General features: G+C 45.2%; 1 protein-coding gene across 2 annotated transcripts in view; it reads right to left on the bottom strand.

Annotated features, from left to right (window-relative positions):
* LOC307204656 (tRNA (32-2'-O)-methyltransferase regulator THADA-like) overlaps positions 1 to 21887 on the bottom strand; it is a 66553-nt gene that overhangs the window by 24846 nt on the left and 19820 nt on the right. For both annotated transcript variants that reach the window (XM_079956304.1, XM_079956305.1), the window contains exons 8-18: positions 21008 to 21150; positions 19142 to 19217; positions 18019 to 18155; positions 16441 to 16638; positions 12680 to 13388; positions 9957 to 10109; positions 7971 to 8080; positions 6708 to 6868; positions 5454 to 5620; positions 4308 to 4493; positions 2315 to 2463 (exon numbers count right to left, since the gene is read on the bottom strand). In XM_079956304.1, coding sequence (XP_079812430.1) covers positions 2315 to 2463; positions 4308 to 4493; positions 5454 to 5620; positions 6708 to 6868; positions 7971 to 8080; positions 9957 to 10109; positions 12680 to 13388; positions 16441 to 16638; positions 18019 to 18155; positions 19142 to 19217; positions 21008 to 21150 — 2189 coding nt within the window. The remainder of the gene's footprint in view (positions 1 to 2314; positions 2464 to 4307; positions 4494 to 5453; positions 5621 to 6707; positions 6869 to 7970; positions 8081 to 9956; positions 10110 to 12679; positions 13389 to 16440; positions 16639 to 18018; positions 18156 to 19141; positions 19218 to 21007; positions 21151 to 21887) is intronic.

Below are 21887 nucleotides of genomic sequence, written 5' to 3'. Positions count from 1 at the left end.
GATATAAGTATGGGATAGGTATAAAAACCTATTAGAAGTAAAAATACCCCATTGGTTATCACCTTTAGAAAATTAACATGAAAGGGGGGTGGATAACTTACGGGGATTTGATTATTAAAGAAGAGGGAAAATGGAAGTTAAAACCATATGAGGAAGTCATGGAATATGTTAATGATTGGCTGCATTACTATCAGATTAATGAAATGTTTAAAAAAGAGTTAAAAGAGAGCGGCTTTTCGGAAAAAGAGTAAAAGTTTCAAAAAGGAATAGTGAGTAATGAAATTAAAAACCTGTCAAAAATGTATAAATTGTTGCTAGAATGGCATACTAAAGATGAAGAGGTAAAATCAGTAATGATTCAACGGGCCAGGGATTTTGGGTATAATATACAATTTGATGAGTGGAATAAATTATGGAATGAAAGGATAAAATTTACAGCCTGTACTGCACTGAAAGAAAATGTGACGAAGATGGTTTATAGATGGTCTATCACTCCAGTAAAACTAGCAAAAATGTATAAAGTAAGTAATAAATGTTGGAAATGTAAAGAAAAAGAAGGAATATTTTACCATATGTGGTGGGAGTGTAATAAGGTTAAAGTATTCTGGAAACAGATATATAATGAGTTGAAAAAGATGTTGAAATATACATTTGCTAAAAAACCAGAAGCTTTTTTGTTAGGAATGGTTGGAAATGAAATAAATAGAAAAGATCAGAAATTATTTCTATATGCAGTGATGGCAGCAAGGATACTACTGGCCCAAAAATGGAAACAGGAGGAACTACCATCTATAGAAGAGTGGAGGATGAAATTAACAGACTACTCAGAACTAGATAAATTAACAGGGAAAGTCCGAAACCAACAAGATCACAAGTTCACTGAGGACTGGAGTAAATTTGTGGATTATATGAAAAACATATGTGATGAACAAATAACGTTTGTGAGTTTACAGGAAGCTTTGTGAAGAAATATGTATAGAAACATTGTAAGAAAGGGAAGAGGGGGAGTAGGTGGATTTTAAGATAAAAGACAATGACAAATTTTTCAAATTGCAGTATAAAGACGAGAACACGGAGGATTCACGGATGAACTGATGGAAGTCAAAAATATGTATTTGTGATTGTATTGAAAATGTATGACTAAAAATTCTTTTTTATTGGAAATTAATAAAAAATAATTAAAAAAATAGAATAGCATTAAATAATAATAACATATAAAAGTTAAACAGAAATCCACTCAGCAGTTACAATAAATAATTTCTAAACTACAGTCATACCTTATGTTACGTTTGCTTCAGGTTACGTCCCGTGGCGACCCGGAAGTACCAGAAAGGGTTACTTCCGGGTTTCACCGCTTGCGCATGCGCAGAAGCGCAAAATGACGTCATGCGCAAGCGTAGAAGCGGAGAATCGCAACCTGCGCGTGCACAGACGCGCCGCTGCAGGTTGTGCTCTTTTCATGTTGCAAACGGGCCTCCGGAACGGATACCGTTCGCAACCAGAGGTACCACTGTATAATCAATAAAACAATGGCAAGCCACAGTACATAAAATAATACAATACAAATTGAGAAGCGCAGAGACTAGAGGGTGGGGCAAGGCAGGTGGAAAGAGGCCTTGCCTGATGGAGTCAAAGTTCTGTGAAGTTCCTTCAAAGCCTATTTTCCATTAGCCCCACTATGATACAGTTTTGCTCCTCTCTGTCCTATTCCTTAGGCCTTATTCATCACTCCCTTTCTTTAGATTACAGTGGTACCTCGGGTTAAGTACTTAATTCGTTCCAGAGGTCCGTTCTTAACCTGAAGCACCACTTTAGCTAATGGGGCCTCCTGCTGCTGCCGTGCCGCCGGAGCACGATTTCTGTTCTCATCCTGAAGCAAAGTTCTTAACCCGAGGTACTATTTATGGGTTAGCGGAGTCTGTAACCTGAGGCGTATGTAACCTGAAGCGTATGTAACCTGAAGCTTATGTAACCCGAGGTACTACTGTACTTTTCTGAGTCAGTTTGCTATGGTGCTATTGGCTCTCCTGCCTCTTGGCTCCTTGTAGCTTAACTTCACAACGTACTGGGACCTCTCCCTGGCTCGTTTCTCTCTGTGGTTCCGACCCCAGCCAAACTGACCATGTCCCTTTCCCTCACAGAAACTGGCCTGCAAATGGTTTAGTTCCCTGAGAAACAGAACATTTCCAGCTGTCGAGCCAGCTCAGTCAACCGATGCTGGAGGTGCCCACCATCAACTATGAATTTAACCCAACTCCCCACCCCCCAGCCCCTGCCATGTTTAAAAACCTGAAACACTCTCAAAAGTGCTCACTTTCACTGAGACCCAGCAGCAGGTCAGGATCAGACTGTGCTCCTCCGAAAGTAGAACTGAATCGTCCTCATTAGGCAGCCCAGGATCCTTCCCCATATGGATAAGGAAACTGATTGCATTCCCCATGTCTGCAAATGAAGGAGCTGCAGCTGGAATTAAAACAAGAAGGGGTTAGGAAGTTGTGTTAAGAATACGGAGAAACAGCAGCCAAGTTATAAGTTTAAAACACAGTAGAAACCCGTCCTATTTATTTATTTATTTATTTATGACAAAGGAATACAGTGCTACCTCGCAAGACGAATGCCTCGCAAGACGAAAGAGTTTTCCGTTTTTTGAGTCGTTCCGCAAGACGAATTTCCCAATGGGCTTGCTTCGCAAGACGAAACGTCTTGCGAGTTCTTGCGAGTTTGTTTCCTTTTTCTTAAAGACGCTAAGCCGCTAATAGCCGCTAAGCCGTTAATAGCCGCTAAGCCGCTAATAGCCACTAAACCACTAAGCCGCTAATAGCCATGCTTCGCAAGACGAAAAAACCGCAAGACAAAGAGACTCGCGGAACGGATTAATTTCGTCTTGCGAGGCACCACTGTAATCATACCACTGAGACCCCACCACTGAGACCATTCCATTGTAACTATCCAACCTCCCAAAATTTCTTTTTTTTCTTTTTGTTAAATCATTTTATTAATTTTCCAATAAAAAAATCCAATTAACATATCAAATCATAATCCAAATTTTTTTTAAAAAAAACTAAAATAAAAAGGTCAAATTATCTTCCAAATTGTAATTATTAATTTTTTGGACTTCCCATGGTCTGGACCTTGAAGCATATCTCCAAATCTCAATCCTGCCTCTCGTTGTTATTTCCATATTTCCACATCTCTATTTTAACACTCTAAACTTCTTCAGCCTCCCAAAATTTCAACACCTCTTGTGATGGTTTGACCCCCTTTCCGTTTTAACAGTACAAATTCCACAAACACCTTCCATATCTCCTCAGAATCATTTCTCCTGCATATTCCCCATCTTACCTTAATGGCACATGTTAATTTATCATTAGCAGCTATATCCCACCCCTCTTTACACCATTCTTCCATTTGATATTCTGCTTGCCCCTTCCACTTCCTAGCTATAATAATAATTCGTGCAGCTGTCAATAAATTTGTGAGCAAGTCCTCCTGTTAAAAATTTAACACATCCATTGGTGCAGGAGAGCTGAACCGGATAAGGACCATGTTTCCGGGTGTGTGTGTGAAGGGGGTTTAACTGAGCTGCTTATCTCATCTAATCAACTCCCCTGGCAAGGCTCTTTTTAGCCATGGTTATGCCACCATCTAGTAATGTCTTTTAAATTGATTCATCCATTATCTTTGTATCTCGCCTCTCCCTTTTTTTTTATTTAGGTCCTAGTCTGACACTCTAACCCAGGGGTCGGCAACGTGCAGCCCGTGGGCCGGATGCGGCCCACAAAGACCGTTTTACTAGCCCATGACCCGCTCCTGAACTTAGCCGCCCGCTTGGTGAGTCCCTGGCACGCTGCGCTAAATCGGCGCAGCACAGCGCGGGGACTCGCCGAGCGGTGCTGGAAATTGCGTCTGCGCATGCGCAGATACTGGAAATGGCTTCCGCGCATGTCCAGACACTGAAAATCACTTCTGCGCAGGTGCGATTTTCGGCGTCTGGGCATGCTCATAAGCGATTTCCGGAGGCACGGACATGCGCAGACATAATTTCCGGTGGCGCACTGTGCCAGTCTGGCTCACGGACGATCTCCGTGGGAGTGATCCGGCCCATGGCCGGTAAACCTTGCCAACCCCTGCTCTAACCACTACACCACACTGGCACCAAGGAAGGAAGGGAACAGGTGATTTAAAAAGGGGTGGGCCATCCAGATGGAGGGAGAGCATAAAGATCTCTGCACACTGTTTTGAAGACCTGCGTAGAAAGGCTTACAGTCAAATGGGCTGGCGGTTGTTTCGCATCTTTCTGGTCTCACCTTGCTGGTCTAAGCTCGAGGGCCGCTTGCTCTGCAACACTCCCAAAAGCAAATTGCTGACGTCTCTCACGGTGTTCACCAAACTGCTAAGGAAAAGCCGCCAGCTCTCCGCCTGCTCTGGCTTCAACATTGAGGTTGCCACCTCTGGGACCTCCAGCAGACATTGCCTCAGAGCAGAAATCACCCCTGCTGGGACAAAGCATGCTGGTTAAGGCGACGTCCGTACATACATTTGAAGCAGTATGATACTACTATCAACAGTCATGGCTTCTTCCCCCCAGGGAATCCTGGGAAGAGTGGCTTAACAGATCTGCCTCCTTCCCCAGGGGACTCTGGGAACTGTAGTTCTGTGAGGGGAGGAGGGGTCTCCAAAGAACTCTGAGCATTCTGAACAAGCCACAATTCCCAGGATCCTTTGCAAAAAGCCATGACTGGTGAACGTGGTACAACACTGCTTTGAATGTCTAGTGCAAATGGGGTCTAAGAGTCCCCCCACAACCGTCAGTTAATATTCCATGCCCCTCATGAGTTCCGGAAGGGGGTCTGTTCTCCATAGGGGTCTTTCCCCTTAAGTTTTTAATTTTGTACACAAAAGTTTTCCCACAGTATTTTCACATCAGCCCTGTGAGGTAGGAGTAGCCTATGAGAGATCACTAGCCCAAGGTTATTCAGTGATCTTTGTGGCCCAGTAAGGAAATTGTTATTTCTGGTAGTAACAGTAATGCATAAAAAGCAATGAAAATAATGTTTTTTTCAAATTTTAAAATCAAGCCAAATATTAGGACAACTTCTCATTCCAACTTTGCCAGAAACAATGGGTTGCAACCAACACGAGCCTTACTCAAAGTAGACTCATTGAAATGAATGTAAATAACTTAGGTCCATTTTTTACTCTGAGTAAAATTTACATGGCTGCAACCGAGTAAGTTTTAGCCACCCAATGCCTGGGTGCAAAGGATGTTTTAAGAAATCCCTTCTAAAGGATAATAACAAGAGGGATCAAGCGCAGCTCGCAGGTGAGATCATTCCATAAACAGGGAACCACCACAGAGAAGGCCCTGTTGCAACCCATCCCTCCCTCTCTCTCTCAGTTCCCAAGCAATTCTGCCCTGCTTCAAGCAAACCTCCAACCCCTAAGGCGCTGACCATGTATCGGTGTGGTGTGGGCTGCCAGTAACAAGTCGTGGCCAGCCCTGGCGAAATGTGTCCGCAGCTCGCCAAGGAGATGCTTGAGGAAGGCCTGGTAGAGACATGTCCCAGGCGGATCTTCCTTTGCCCCCGGCAACATTCGTTTCAACGCAAGACTGTCTGTTCTGGCGGAGGAAAAACAGTGAAGGTGGTTAGAAGAGGGAAAGGAGCAGCTGTTCCTTCAAAAACTAAAGTACAGTGTTACCTCAGGTTACATACGCTTCAGGTTACATACGCTTCAGGTTGTAGACTCCACTAACCCAGAAATATTACCTCAGGTTAAGAACTTTGCTTCAGGATACGAACAGAAATTGTGCTCCGGTGGCGCGGCAGCAGCAGGAGGCCCCATTAGCTAAAGTGGTGCTTCAGGTTAAGAACAGTTTCAGGTTAAGTACGGACCTCCGGAACGAAGTAAGTACTTAACCTGAGGTACCACTGTACAGTTGTACCTTGGTTTTCAACCGCCTTGGGAGCTGAACGTTTTGGCTCCTGAACGGTCGAAAACCGGAAGTGATTGTTCCGGTTTTTTAATGTTCTTTTGGAAGTCGAATGTCCGGCAGGGCTTCCGATTGGCTGCAGGATCTTCTCACAGCCAATCGGAAGCTGTGCCTTGGTTCCCTAATGTTTTGGAAGTCGAACGGACTTCCGGAATGGATTCCGTTTGACTTCCAAGGTATGTCTGTATTCTGGACAAGGAGAGGCTGAGTAACAAACAAAAGTATAACTCCAAACCGGGATGGGGCAGCCATAAACTGGGAAACAAACTTCCAGGCCTCTCAATGGCTCTTCCTGCATTGTGATTTTTGCCGGTGCCTGCTCTCGTGATTCGCTGCCCCCCAACATGAGGCAGGGGAGCAGAGTCAGCAGAGTTAACAGGGGCATCAGGAATCAACTAGCTCCCTGGTTTCCCCCCCATTGTGATTTTTGCATAGCGTGCGCACGCACACACATATCACGATTCAAGATATATTGCCAGGTCAAAAATTACGAAACCGGTATCACGATATGGATTTCAGTTTGGGACGATATTATTGGGACGATAGATTTCAGTTCGGGACAATATTATGTCACCCAGTCCTAGTCCAACACACCCTCCTGAGCCAAACTCCTTCATAGCTCTTCCAAACTTCCAACCCCAAACAGGGTTAAATTCTGTAAAAGGCTCAAATGATTGTAAAAAAAAAAAAAAGGTTCAGAGAACAAATATTCTACTTCTGGAGGATGGTTTTCATCAGCACCGCTCCTGCTTCCGCCTCTGGGACTCTGGGGCTGCACATGGCTTCCTGTGCCCGTTCGAAGAGAGCCACAGCAATGGATTCTGGGAAAGCAGGTGGGAAGTAGCGGACAAGCAACTCAGATGCCAGCTCACGGATCTGCCGTGGAAGAGGGGAAAGAGAGTCAAACGAGGACAATTGGCAATGTTCAGAACAGAAGAAATGTGGGAAAATGGTTGTTTGTACATAAGAGCATGGGCGAAAGTTTATTATTGCAAGGTGATTTCATAGCAGTAGGCATCGTTTGGAACATGAACAACGCGTGGACAGCTCGTGCTGTCCCGATGATTGGTCCACGTAGCATAGCCTGATCGACTACGTGGCCTGGTGTGATGGCATGGCATTGTCCTTATCTGCCGGCCGAGGAAAAAGTTTCCTTCTTGGTATTTGTATCTTTTTGGCTACACACAATAAATGTTTGGCTGCAGCAGCTCCTGAGCAGTCAGATTTCTTCAACCCATCTTGGTGTGAGACTGATTATTTGCTGATGATGAGCAGGTTCTCGTCAAAGAAAAAGAAGAGTTTGGATTTGATATCCTGCTTTATCAGTACCCGAAGGAATCTCAAAGCAGCTAACATTCTCCTTTCCCTTCCTCCCCCACAACAAACACTCTGTGAGGTGAGTGGGGCTGAGAGACTTCAAAGAAGTGTGACTAGCCCAAGGTCACCCAGCAGCTGCATGTGGAGGAGCGGGGAATCAAACCTGGTTCACCAGATTATGAGACTACCGCTCTTAACCACTACACCACACTGCCTTGGCCTATGCGCAAAGAAAGATGCTAGGTCCAAAATTCCTACTGTGCCGAAGGAAAATTACCAGATTCTGAAGCTGAGCGTATTTCTTTCTTCTTTTTTTTAGGATGGGGGGGCACATCTGGATTTTTGAGCAAGTGCCATGGACCACCCCCTCTGACCACTTATCAGTAAAGTCAGATCCAATCTAAGCCTAGAAAAGCACATAGAGTTGGAAGAGGAAGCAGGACAGAGCTCTATGTGTTTTTCGCGCGAGAGAAGGTACTGCTCTCATTGCCTCATGATCAAGGGGTCAGTGAGCAGGTATGGGTGTTTGGGGCAAGACCTTAGTGGTGCCAACGTGCCTCCAAGTGCTACTCTGGTGACACCCCCCACCCCCATTTGTAAATTCTTGCCATTCATAGACAAACATGCTCAAGAGTCATGGGAGGATAGGTGGAAGACGCACCTCGTTCGTACTGTCCTGCAAGCAGCTCAGCAGTGCCAATGTATTGCTTCTCGAGAAAAAGTCCCAGCAGCCCTTGCTTCTTGCCCAGCTCAGTAGCGCAGCCATATTGCCTGTAGAGTAGTACAGTACGGGGGGTGGGGGTAGAAAGCAAGGAGAAACCTCAAGGACTATAACAGGAAAAAAGTACTGTATTTTTCGCTCTATAAGACACACCAGACCACAAGACGCACCTAGTTTTTGGAGGAGGAAAACAAGAAAAAAAATAGTCTGAATCTCAGAAGCCAGAACAGCAAGAGGGATCGCTGTGCAGTGAAAGCAGCAATCCTTCTTGCTGTTCTGGCTTCTGGGATAGCTGCGCAGCCTGCATTCTCTCCATAAGACGCACATACATTTCCCCTTACCTTTTAGGAGGGAAAAAGTGAGTCCTATAGAGCAAAAAATACGGTATTTTCCCCATAAAGAACTGGTGCAAGACTAGACTGTTTGGGATTGCTTTCTTGGGGTTCAGAAGCATTACTGACTCTGGTTAATGGAGGTAAAACGCAGCCATCATGATAACTGATAGCCTTCTCCTCCACAAATTATCATAGAATCATAGTTGGAAAGGGACCACAAGGGTCATCTAGTCCAGCCCCCTGCAACGCAGGAAACTTTTGCCGAACGTGAGGCTCCAACCCACAATCGTCACATTTGGAGTCTCATGTTCTACCGACTGAGCTATCCCAGGAATTTGCCCAATTCTTTTTTTCAAGGCATCCAAGTTTGCGGCCACCACTGCCTCCTTTGGGAAGGGATGCTACAGTTTTAACTGTACTGCATGAGGAAGTATTTTTCTTTATCTGCATGGAATAATTTTTATGAAATAAAATTAGATAACCGGGCTAAAGAAACTTTTAAGAAACTACCGTATTTTTCGCACCATAGGGCACACCGGACCATAGGGCGCACCCAGTTTTTAGGGGGAGGGGAAATCAAGGAAAAAAATATTTCCCCCTCCCCAGCCCCAAAGAGCAGCGTACAGGCTGCACACAACCTCTCCCTGCCAGAGGGGTTGCGCGCAGCTATGGGAGAAGGCAAGGCAGCGAGCGGGATGGATCCTGCTCGCTGTTTTGACTTCCCCTTTAGCCCCGTGCAGCCTCTCCTTGCCGGGAGACACTGCGCAGGGCTAAAGAAGCCATAGCCCCGTGCAGCCTCTCCCTGCCGGAGGGGTTGCACGCAGCTATGGCAGAAGCCTGCATTCGCTCCATAGGACGCACACACATTTCCCCTCAATTTTTGGAGGGGAAAAACTGCGTCCAATAGAGCAAAAAATACGGTAAGTTTTCCAGAGAGGGGGCAGAGGAGTGGGAGCAAATGCTTGAAATGGCTCGGTTTGGTTTCCGGCTCGCTTGGAGCTCTCTGTGGTCCTGAAACTTCCGCCAGGCATTACAGCCCTGCCCCATGGAATGCCAGGACAGGGCAGGGCAGGTAAAGGTAAAGGGACCCCTGACCATTAGGTCCAGTCGTGACCAACTCTGGGGTTGCGGCACTCATCTCGCTTTACTGGCCGGGTCATGTACAGCTTCCGGGTCATGTGGCCAGCATGACTAAGCCGCTTCTGGTGAACCAGAGCAGTGCACGGAAACGCCATTTACCTTCCTGCTGGAGCGGTACCTATTTATCTACTTGCACTTGGCCGTGCTTTTGAACTGCTAGGTTGGCAGGAGCAGGGACTGAGCAACGGGAGCTCACCCCGTTGCAGGGATTCGAACTGCTGACCTTCTGATCGGCAAGCCCTAGGCTCTGTGGTTTAACCCACAGTGCCACCTGCGTAGCTCACAGGGCAGGTAGGAGAGCATAAAATAGAGAGGAAGAACCTGAGGTCCTCCAAATGCTGTTGGACTCCAGCTCACATCATCCCAGACCATTTGGCCCCACTGGTTGGGTCTGATAGGAACTGGAGTCCAAGAAACGTCCACAAGCCCATAGGCACCCTTATCAACATACGAGGAGGCTGCCCCTTCTTTCTCTCCGGGCTCCAGGTGTCCGTGCAGGTCTCCATGATGGCCGCCAGGAGAAGAAGGGCGGTTTTCCTCCTCTGGAAGTTGGAGCCCGAAGTCAGGGAGGAGATGCACAGCTGCAGCAGCCACTCAACGAAATCTACGGTGGGAAATAGATTTTTAATGAGGCGGTGTCAGGATGCTGTCAGCAGCTCCCGGCTGGTTGCAGGGAAAGTATAAAGACAAGGAAAAGTTTCTTACAGTCCTTTTTTTATTTCATACTTTACAGAGAGAGGCTACAGAACCCAGCCTCTTGGATAATGGCATTGTCCTGAGTGAATCTCCACCCTCCGTCTCTCCCACTTCCTCATTCATCTCCTCTACGGGTGCTGCTATGAGCCCTCTCTCTTTGCTCTCTTTGCTCTCCTACTTTTAAGGCTCACCGGGTTCTGGGAGATGAAGAGTCTGGAATGCTTTCTAATGACAAGGTGTCAGCCGGGTGTTGTTCCAGCTCGCTCATGATTTCCCAACTTTTCCGCTCACTTGCCTCTGAGCTGTGACCTCACACAAACCCCTGTTGTCAATCTATACTGCCTTCCTCTTCCTCCCCCCTGGGGGGTCAGGATGGGGAGGGGGTCTCCACCATTCCTCCTCTGCCCAGTCCCTGACAGGCAGGGACGCAGGAGGGCTCGGAAGTCATCAGGAAAAGGAAGCAAAGGAGAAAAGCACCACATCAAAAACATTGGTGTCCCTTCTCTGGCAGAGGGCAGCCTAAGAAAAGAGGATGGAAATCCAATTTCCAATTGGAAATTTAAAAATTGGAAATCAGAAGAAGTACAGTGGTATCTCGGGTTACATACGCTTCAGGTTACATACGGTTCAGGTTACACATTCCGCTAACCCAGAAATAGTGCTTCAGGTTAAGAACTTTGCTTCAGGTTGAGAACAGAAATCGTTCTCCGGTGCGGCGGCAGCAGGAGGCCCCATTAGCTAAAGTGGTGCTTCAGGTTAAGAACAGTTTCAGGTTAAGAACGGACCTCCGGAATTAATTAAGTACTTAACCCGAGGTACCACTGTACCAACATTGAAAGATTGGCAAAATAAAACTTTTGAAATGATTGAATTAGCAGAAATGACGGCAACAATTAGAATGCAATCTAATCAAAATCCCAAACAGGAATGGAAACGTGTAGAAGAATACGTGACCAAAAGATGATCCAACAAGAATTTATTGATATGTATAGACTGATTTCACTAAGCTAAGCTAAGCTAAGCAGATATATAAGATTGAATGTTCAATTATTAAGATATAAAATTACAATCTCAATAATAAAGTTACAAAATAATAACAAGGAAGTTACGCATGGGTGGAGGGAAGACACAGGGCAAGAAATAAGAAATGGATAAATGTGGGTACATAATGAAATGTGAAAATGTGAATTTATGAATATAATGTATATGTATCAACATGTAAATATTTCATATATGTATTGCAACATTAATAATAAATAAATTAAGTGCAAAAAAAGAAAAGAAAAGAAAAGAAAAGAGGGTGGCAATTATTTTACAGACAACTCCTCACTTACATGGGGGTTACATTCCAGCCCCACCCTCCACATGAGCGAAATGAGCTTCAAGTGAGGAGCACCCTCTAAACGCCTGCTTTTTAACCTGCTCCTGTTGTGGAAAAAAATTGGGGTTTGCTTTTGCAGCCCAACTCCCCAAGAGACACTTGCGTCCCCTAAGCCCATGATCAGTCAGAGAAGAATGGATAGAAGCAGGAACCAGTAGAAGGCAAGCCAGGAAGATCTTTATTTTCCTGTTTCAACAGAGTTCTCCCCCACTTCGCAAGGAGGTGAGGATTCAGAACAAAGGCGTTCCAAGAACTTTATAAAACTTTAGAACAGGCATAGGCAAACTTGGTCCTCCAGATGTTTTGGGCTACAACTCCCATCATCCCTAGCTAACAGGACCAGTGGTCAGGGATGATGGGAGTTATAGTCCCCAAACATCTGGAGGGCCGGGTTTGCCTATGCCTGCTTTAGAAATTGCCCGGCCCCTTAGCCAAAGGCCACCTTTGTAACACGCTTCTTTTCTACGGTACCTTTGCCTCCAGATTGCCAGAAAGAGCAACAAACAGTGCATTCAAGCCAGCTGCAATCCAGCCTCCTGCCCAACAGCTGTGAAGCGGGGTAGCGCAGCAGCAGCAGCAGCAAGAGCTCCTACGTGCCATTTTGGAGCCCATAGGGTGTTAGTTTTTTTTTTTAAAGCCTTTATTTCTGGACTCTTTGGCCTCTAGGGAGGGTCTCCTCACAAGCCACAGGGACTTTCCAGCTTTATCCCGCCACTTCTGGGATGGAACTGAATTATTTACTGATTTCACGGCACCAACCACATGTGAGTTGGGAGTTGCCTGTACAGTGGGACCTCGGGTTAAGTACTTAATTCGTTCCGGAGGTCCGTTCTTAATCTGAAACTGTTCTTAACCTGAAGCACCAGTTTAGCTAATGGGGCCTCCGGCCGCTGCTGCGCCGCCGGAGCACGATTTCTGTTCTCATCCTGAAGCAAAGTTCTTAACCTGAGGCACTATTTCTGGGTTAGCGGAGTCTGTAACCTGAAGCGTATGTAACCCGAGGTACCACTGTATTTAAAAACGTGAGAAGAGCAGGGGGCCCATTTGGTCTGGCATCCTGCTCTCACAATTGTTGTGTGGAGGATGGGTCAACTCACCCACGGCTTGGCCCAAAGTTGTTTCCGGATCCTTCCCGCCACAGCGTCCCTTCTTGTCCGATTCCTGCTTCCGTAGCAGGGCAAGAGAGCTGTCCCTCAGCCGGACCAGGGCCTTCTTAACCATGGTTTGGAGGAGCTGCCGGAAAGACGAGGAATCGCAGTTCAAGCTCAGTGGCAAAGCTTCCTTCAGAAGCCGGGCCTCCATCTCGGACAAGGGCTGGTTGGTCCTGGGGGCGGAGCAGAGGAGGCTCAGTGCCGCCAAACGGACGTTCTCCTCTTTGGAGAAGATGCAGGAGGGGAGCCTTTCGAGGGTCTCTGCATTGGAGGGGAAGGCCCCTGAGATGGTCCTCTGGGCATTCAGCAAGGAGATCCAGGCCCGCAACTTAGAGGGCTCCCTGCTCCTAAAATTCTCGTCCAACAAAGAGTAAGAGGCAGGGAAAACTCGCAAGGTCCAGCCCAGGAGGTAGTTGGAGGCATTGCTCTGGAGGGAAGGGGAGGGAGAGGTCAAGGCGCTGGAGAGGACCGCAAGCCAGCAGCGGCCCCAATCCCGAGCCAGCACTTCCTCTGGGACCTGCTCCCGCCTCTCGGCCCAAACTTTGCGCTGCAGCTGGAGGATCGTTTTGTACAAATCGGAGGCGGCAGGGCACAAGTGGTTGGTCGATAGGCAGTTCAAGAGGTGCTGCGGGAGATCTTTGTATGCATCCAGAACCTGAGCAGAACGGAAAAGGGAAGATTCAGGAGACGGAATCGTTATATCATATAATCTTCTGTTGTCCTATACATTCGGCTTCACGGTCCAAGTTTCTGGCCCCATATTTATCGAGAATACCTGACAGACCTCAGGAAGCCCAAATAATATACTTATTAAACGACGAAGACTCAAGTAGATCCCTTGCAGTCGCTAGATACCTGATTAATGTCTTATTTCATAAGAGGAGAAATGGATCACTGTATGACTCTGACAGCTTAGCCAAACTTAAGAACCATCAATAAGTGCCAGAACTAAGACGCATATCCCCCAAAATCTGAGGGATTTGAATTGCGGTTGACATAGAGGGAGCTTATTGTGTATAGTTTACTTAATTGAAGTAAAATTGGTTTTATAGGGGTGTTTTAACTTGGAACTGTTTAAATTGTATTGTTTATGGATAAATTTTGATGTATTGTTTTTAGATATGGGCCAATGGCCGTAATAAACCAATCAATCAATCAGGAGACGGCAGGATGTCAGGGGTCTTTACACAAATACAAGAGAAGGTCACCAAATGGCACGAAACGCAGAAAGCTGCCTTGTACTGAGCCGGGCCCTTGCTCAGTGCTGGCAAAAAAAGATGTAATAATAATAATAATAATAATAATAATAATAATAATAAATTTTATTTATATCCCGCCCTCCCCAGCTGAAGCCGGGCTCAGGGCGGCTAACAACACCAAAATAGTGCAACATTCTAAAAACATTATAAAAATTAATTAAAATCAAATTGACGGCAACCATAAACTAAAGTTCTATAAAGATTGCCAAGGAGGCTGTGCCTGTAGTGATCAGGTGGGATTACTATGAGGAATTATAACAAATACAGAGTAAGCCATCTGTGTCAGCAATGAAAGCATTGCGCTGACTGGGTTTAAACTATTTTGATATGATTCTTGATCAATCCACACCTCCGCATCCCTGTTCCATTTCTCTTGCTTGACCAGTCACGTACACTGCCAGTCTTCGCCAGGTAGGCATCCTGGGTCATCAAAGACAGTGGGCAGTTTCTTTGATGTAGCTTTTCTGATATGTTAATCTTAGGATGTTAATCTCAGGGCCAGGAAACAGGTCTCACCTGAAGCTGATAATGATCGCTGTCTTCCTGGCCATCCTTCTTATCATGTATATTGCTTGTTTATGACCTCAGGGGTTGCCAAATGCACTCCTTTGTAGTTCTGTTTTGTTTACCCCAGAAATATGTGTGCTTAATTAGTTTTGGTAGTCTAACTTTGTCCCCACGTGGGGTCTGTTGAAATGCTCAGAAGAAATCTGATTGGTTCTTATGAACACTCTGTAAAAAGTTATTTTGTGAATAAAACGACCTGGCCCGAGGGGTAGAGGCAGAGATTATTATACGCACCCTTCCCAGAGTCTTGCTGGTTCAACCCTCTGTGTGTATTCTTATTAATCAGAGTTCAATCGTTCCTTTACTTTGGGAATGCCTCAAAAGAGAGTAAGATTCCAAGGGCTGGATTAAGGAGAAACAGGAGAAGCTGCCTTATCCTGTCAGATCCCTGGTCCATCTGGCTTAGTATCGACTGCACTGACTGACAGCAGCTCCCCAGGTGTGATAGGAATTTTATGGTCTTAGATATATGGTCATGTTCATAAGTGTACCAACCAAGCACATACGTAGATCAGCACAGGAAGGCCAACCTGGAACCATTTTGATTCCTAAACTGACCAAATCTTTTCTCTGCAAGGTCAAAATGGAGGAGCCTCCCCATTGTCTTTTCCTTCACAAATCCTGTCTTAAGGGTATGTCTGTGTTTGAATAGGGTGTGAGCCTGTGACCTGGCCCAGGAACTAAGTATTTATCACTACAAAAGACTGGCCAGGCTCCCCAGGCAATCCAATCAAGTAACCTGCCAGACAGGAGATAAACAAGGACAGGAGAAAAACAACATTCAAATTTTCTGTTTTAGACCGCCTTTTTTGTGACGTAGGTATGATGTATCTGGGGGTGGTCTTAGGTTACACCCCTTCTGTGATGTATGTATGATGTTTCTGGGGGTGGTCTTGATCTACAGGGTGGCAATTTCAAAAGTCTTTATAAGGCCTTGCACGCCATTGTTCTGGGTTCCTCCTCCTTTCCTGTGTGTGAGGGGAGCACCCTGTTGCAACAGATCAATAAAGATCAAGCTTACTAGCTCCTTTGCTTCTCAATATTCTCTGGTTGGCCTCTGTTATTCTCTCCCACCAATAGGGAACCTATGTAAGGACTCTATATGGGCTCTTGGATACCCCATAAGGGAAAAGGGCAATTTTTGTTTACAACACAGGGTTTCAGGCAAGGATTCTCTCCCAGGTCTACCTGAGATGCTGGGGCCTTCTACATGCAAAGCAGGTGTTCTGAGCTACGCCCCACTGCTAAAGTCAATGGGATCTGTAAACACTGAAAGTGGTTATTGATTTAATTCAAATGTTTCCTAAACTTGGGTCTCCAGCTGTTTCTGAACTACAATTCTCATCGTTCCTGACCACTGGTACTGCCAGCTAGGGATGATGAGAGTTGTGGTCGAAAAACAGCTGGAGGACCCAAGTTTGGCAAACTCAGTTGTAACAATACAGTGGTACCTTGGAAGTCAAACAGAATCTGTTCCGGAAGTCCATCCGACTTCCAAAACATTCAGAAACCAAGGCGCAGCTTCCGATTGGCTGCAGGAACATCGCAGCCAATCGGAAACCGTGTCAGACATCCAGGTTCCAGAGGACGTTCGAGAACCGGAACAACCAGTTCTGGTTTTTGATCGTTCGGGAGCCGAAACGTTCAATTCCCAAGGCGTTTGAAAAACAATCTGTTACAGCGCTGATGCATAGAAACACACAGGTGAAATAGGCTCGTATTATGGCACGTACGAAAGCAGTAAAAAAAGAGAAAGGTTTCGGTGGGTTTTGTTTTTAAGAAATTAACAAAGAGGGCAATTTCCATCTCCAGCTACCTGACCCTTTCAGAGTATTATGGGCTGAGCTCTGCACTCACACACCAACATCATCCCCCCCTTACCTTTTCAGGACCCAGGTAGGGCAGAACCGAAATGAGAGGAAAATACCGAGCTCTGGCCTGCCAGGGCATCAGGATAACTCTCTGGAGGAACTGACCATAGAGGGGTCTCTCCAGGTCCTCAAAGCGATCACACTCTAAGCTGTAGATCTCCAGGAGGAGCTGGAAGGAGCTGTGGATGAAATCAGATACCCCTTCCACCTGAACAGTGTGGGCAGAGGAGGGGTGGGAAAGTAACATTATTATGTATGAATCATAGAATCGTAGGGTTGGAAGGGACCATCTAGTCTGCAGGAATCTTTCTGCCCAACGTGGGGCTCAAAGCCACAACTTTCTAGCAATCTGATATTAAGAGTTTTGTGCTCTATTGACCGAGCTATCCCCTGCTGCAGCCCGGAGTGGATAAAAATCAATGGCTTTTTTATTTAAAAAATTAAAAATTGGATTTATTTATTTTTTAACTTAAATCAGATTTTTTAAAATTTAAATCAGATTTTTTTTTATTCAAGTAAGTTTTTTTTATCAGGTAAATTTTGTTTGATTTAGGGTGAAATTGAAAGGGAGAATGAATTTATATTTAATTGGCTAAAAGGGTTGTTGAATAATTGTTAAAAATAAAAGGATGCAAAAAGGGGAAGGTATGGGGAAGTCTGAGAAAAGAGGCTTATGGAAATAAGGTTAAGAAATTATGATTTTATGTGTTTGTTTCTATGTTGTTTTTGTTGTGTTTGTTAAAAATTGGAAAATTAATAAAAAAATTTATTTTAAAAAAAAATTAAATTGGATTTTTAAAATAAAATGCTTTTGGAGGAAAAATCTTTCTATAGTTTTCTATTTAAGTTACATTATAGTCCAAAGGCTATTCATCAGGAAATAAGGATTTGTTTTAAGTTTTTCATGTGTGCTAAAACTCAGTCTGAGGGTTTGTTTTTTTTAACATTGTTTAACCACATCAGTTAACAAACATGGAGACATATGCTGTAATGCTATTGTTCTAGTTACATTAATTGTTTGAATTCTTATTAAGGACGTGATTATTTTTCTCCTTCCAATAAAATACAGCAGAAAAGTTGTCCAAATATAAACAGTTAACTTATTAAACCTCACAATATTTTTTGTAATTATCTATGTATTTCTAATAGTATAACCAAATCAGTAGTTTTGATATAACTGTAAAAACTACTCTGAAAACTTATTATTCCAAAAATGAAACCTTTATCTGGTTGTAAATATTAAATTATACCAGCAAAAATGAGTTTTTCTGGGGGGAAAAATGATCTAAATCAAGTCTTACTGACTCGTGATTTAAATCATGATTTAAATAGTGATTTAAATCTATTTGATTTAAATCAAATCAACCCTGCTGTTGTCCAACAACATCTGGAGGGCCCCTCATTGAATACCCTCTGATCTAAGTGGTACCCTTGACTTCTGGTCTGCTTAGCACTTGCTGTTGCACGAGGTTGTTTTTGTTGAATATGGGTGTTTGGGTTTCTTAAAAACTAATGTTAAGCCTCCTCTGCGGGTGCAGCTTTGACAGGATACAAGAAGGCCCAGGTGAAATGAAAAAGGTACCGTTACCGGGCTCTCTGCATTGTTCCAGAGGAACTGGGTCAGTCTCTCGAGAAGTCTAGACTGGTCCGCCAGCACCCGGCTCCTTTTCCCTTCCCAGATCTCCTCCAGACTTTCTCGGACGCGTCGAAGCCATAGAGAAAACACTGCAAACGGAGGTCCAGGCTAATCACACCAAGGACAACCGCTTCCTCGTTCTGCATACGCAAGGTTTTAAAAGCAGGAATGGGGAACCTGTGGCTCTCTGGATGTTGCTTCAACTCCAGCTCCCATCAGCCACAGTTGGCATAGGCTGTGGAGGATGGAAGTTGTAGTCCAGAAAACTCTGGCGGGTCACAGGTTCTCCAATGGCCTCAGCCCAGTCTTCCTGAAGGAGCGTCTCCACCCCCATCGCTCAGCCCACAGACTGAGGTCCAGCTCTGAGGGTCTTCTGGTGGTTCCCTCGCTGCGAGAAGTGCGCTTACAGGGAACCAGGCAGAGGGCCTTCTCAGTGTTGGCGCCCTCCCATCAGATGTCAAGGAAATAAACAACTACGTACAGTGGTGCCCCGCAAGATGAACGCCTCGCAAGACAGAAAACCGGCTAGACGAAAGGGTTTTCCGTTTTGGAGGCGCTTCGCAAAACGAATTTCCCTATGGGCTTGCTTCGCAAGACGAAAATGTCTTGCGAGTTCCTGCGGTCTTTTTCCCCTTTCCCCCCCTTTTTCTAAGCCGCTAAGCCGCTTATCAGCTGATCCGCTAAGCCGCTAAAAGCCGCTAATAGCGCTAATCCACTAAGCCGTCAATGGGCTTGCTTTGCAAGACGAAAACACCGCTAGACGAAGAGAATCGCGGAACGGATTCTTTTCGTCTTGCGAGGCACCACTGTATCTGATTTCTAGGAGACATCTGAAGACAGCCCTGTTTAGGGAAGTTTTTAATGTTTGATGTTTTATCGTGTTTTTAATATTCTGTTGGGAGCCACCCAGAGTGGCTGGGGAAATCCAGCCAGATGGGTGGGATATAAATAAATTTTAAAAAATAAAAATAATTATTATTATGAAACTAAGATGCTTCTTTCCTGGTTGAGAATTGGGTCTCCTTTGGCTGCGACCATCTGAATTGGATGGATGACTTCAGGGCAAACCACCTACCTTGGAAGCAGTAGTAATCCGGCTCCTCCATCAGGACCAAAAGAGCTGGGAACAAGACATCCAGCAACAGACAAGCCTGCAGAAGAGGGCATAAGGGCTGTGAGTTAGCTGCATTTCCTGCACTGCAGGCGGTTGGTTGAGATGGGTCCCTGCCCAACTCTACACTCCTACGATTCTATACGTAGGGGGGAAATGGTGTGTGGGGTGGAAGGAAGCAATCACAGTACAGTGGTATCTCTGGTTACGTACTTAATTCATTCTGGAGGTCCGTTCTTAACCTGAAACTGTTCTTAACCTGAAGCACCACTTTAGCTAATGGGGCCTCCTGCTGCCGCTGTGCGTTTTTTGTTCTCATCCTGAAGCAAAAGTTCTTAACCTGAGGTACTATTTCTGGGTTAGCGGAGTCTGTAACCTGAAGCGAATGTAACCTGAAGCATATGTAACCCGAGGTACCACTGTATATTTTTTCAGGCCCAGTGTTAAGAAAAGCCAACAAAAATCATGCATCTCTCTCAGGGAAGGAGGCAGAAAAAAGCCTCAAAATGAGAAAAAACACAGGGCATTTTAATAACAAGACGGTTGTTTTTTTTAAAAAAAATCTTAATTATTGTTACATTTACACCCCACACCGTTCCTGCAAAGTGGCACCCACACAGTTCTCCCTCTCATCCTCAAAACAACCCTGAGAGGTAGGCTAGGCTAAGAGGCAGTGACAGAGCGCTCTTCTTCCCATGCTGTGAGGGAAAATGGTGAAAACAGGTTCTTTATGGACAGAGTGATTTTTGCAGCTGTTGTTAAAGTTGCAAAACAACGAAGCACGGGACGGAGGGTTGGAGAAATTTCTGAAACAGCAATGGGATATCAGCTCCACCCAAGGCATGAAGGAGAACAGCAACAACTGGGAAAAGATAGACATAATATTTTACAAGGACAGGAAGAAACACCACGAACAGAGTAATTGTCACACACAGGAAGAACAAGGATATAGTTTGAGTGCCTCACTTGTAGTTTTTAGAAATTTAATGTGTCAACACAAATAGATGTTATTAATATTGCAGTTGCTGTGTAAGGGATCATTATTCTACACGGAATGTAATTGAAATTAGTAAGATTTCGGAATGCAGAAATAAAGGGGGGGGAATCAAACCATCAATTCTAGCACACAGGAGGCCACCTAAATTATACAATTCGGTATTTGAATGATTGGTATTAGTAATTGTATTATAATTTGGTATTGTTATAATGAGGCTATTTTGGGAGCGGGGGCTGTGGGTTAAACCACAGAGTGCCGATCAGAAGGTCGGTGGTTCAAATCCCCGCGATGGGGTTAGCTCCCGTTGCTCAGTCCCTGCTCTGCCAACCTAGCAGTTCGAAAGCACGTCAAAGTGCAAGTAGATAAATAGGTACCACTCCGTCGGGAAGCTAAACGGCGTTTCCGTACGCTGCTCTGGTTCGCCAGAAGTGGCTTAGTCATGCTGGCCACATGACCCGGAAGCTGTACACCAGCTCCCTCGGCCAGTAAAGCGAGATGAGCACCGTATCCCCAGAGTTGGTCACGACTGGACCTAATCGTCAGGGGTCCCTTTACCTTTTAATGAGGCTATGTATTATTGGATGGTAATTGAAAATTCATAAAAATTATTATATAAAAAAGAAAGAGGCAGTGACTAATCCACAACTCTGTGAGCTTCATGGCTGAGTGGGGATTCAAATGCTGGCCTCCCTGCCCTAGACTCTTCCTTGCCACTGCACAGGTTGCTGGCCTCAACTCTCCCAAGACGGACCACCCTTGCCCCGAGCACCTGACGCTTACCAAATTTTGCCTCTGGGTTTATGGAAGAGCAGAAGTTCTTTCCTCAAGCCTACCTCTTGCGTGGTATCATCCAGACAGCAGCTCAGGATCTCCTTCCTGCAACAGGCTAACAAGCCCCGGGTGAGTACCACCCTCTCCAGTCCATCCGGGCTCCAAGGAGGTCGGGGCACACGGAGCGTGCCAAACCAGCATTCTCCTGGTCACAGAAAGAAATTTCTCCAGAGTCGGTCAAAGGAATCTGTCCTCATGTTGGCTCAGATTCACAGAGCGGCATTTCCATCTCGTTTCACTTTCTCCACCCCCATCATTCTGCCCGGACGCTGAGGTCCAGCGCCGAGGGCCTTCTGGCGGTTCCCTCATTGCGAGAAGCCAAGCTACAGGGAACCAGGCAGAGGGCCTTCTCGGTAGTGGCGCCCACCCTGTGGAACGCCCTTCCAGCAGATGTCAAAGCGATAAACAACTACCTGACATTCAGAAGACATCTTAAGGCAGCCCTGTTCAGGGAAGTTTTTAACGTGTGATATTTTATTGTATTTTTGCTTTCTATGGAAGCCGCCCAGAGTGGCTGGGGAGGCCCAGCCAGATGGGCGGGGTATAAATAATAAATTATTATTATTATTATTATTATTATTATTATTATTATTAATTTGCACACCGCCCTTCTGTATACACAAGGGGTTTTACAAGCTGAAGGAACCGAGAAAGGTCACACACCTCAGAACGATCTGACCCATGACAAAAATGTTGTAATAAAAAGCATAACTTTAAAATAAACGACTTATATCAAAAAAAGTAATATTCAATAATCCACCAGAATATAATAGTACAAAATAGAATCAAATACCAGCAAATTAAACAGAAACACACTCTTAACAATTACGCTACTTTCTAAACTATAATCAATAAAAATAACAGCAAGTCATAGCACATGAA

This window comes from Podarcis cretensis, assembly GCF_951804945.1.
Source record: "Podarcis cretensis genome assembly, chromosome: 16".
NCBI lineage: Eukaryota > Metazoa > Chordata > Lepidosauria > Squamata > Lacertidae > Podarcis > Podarcis cretensis.
This window is presented reverse-complemented; position numbering and strand designations above follow the sequence as displayed.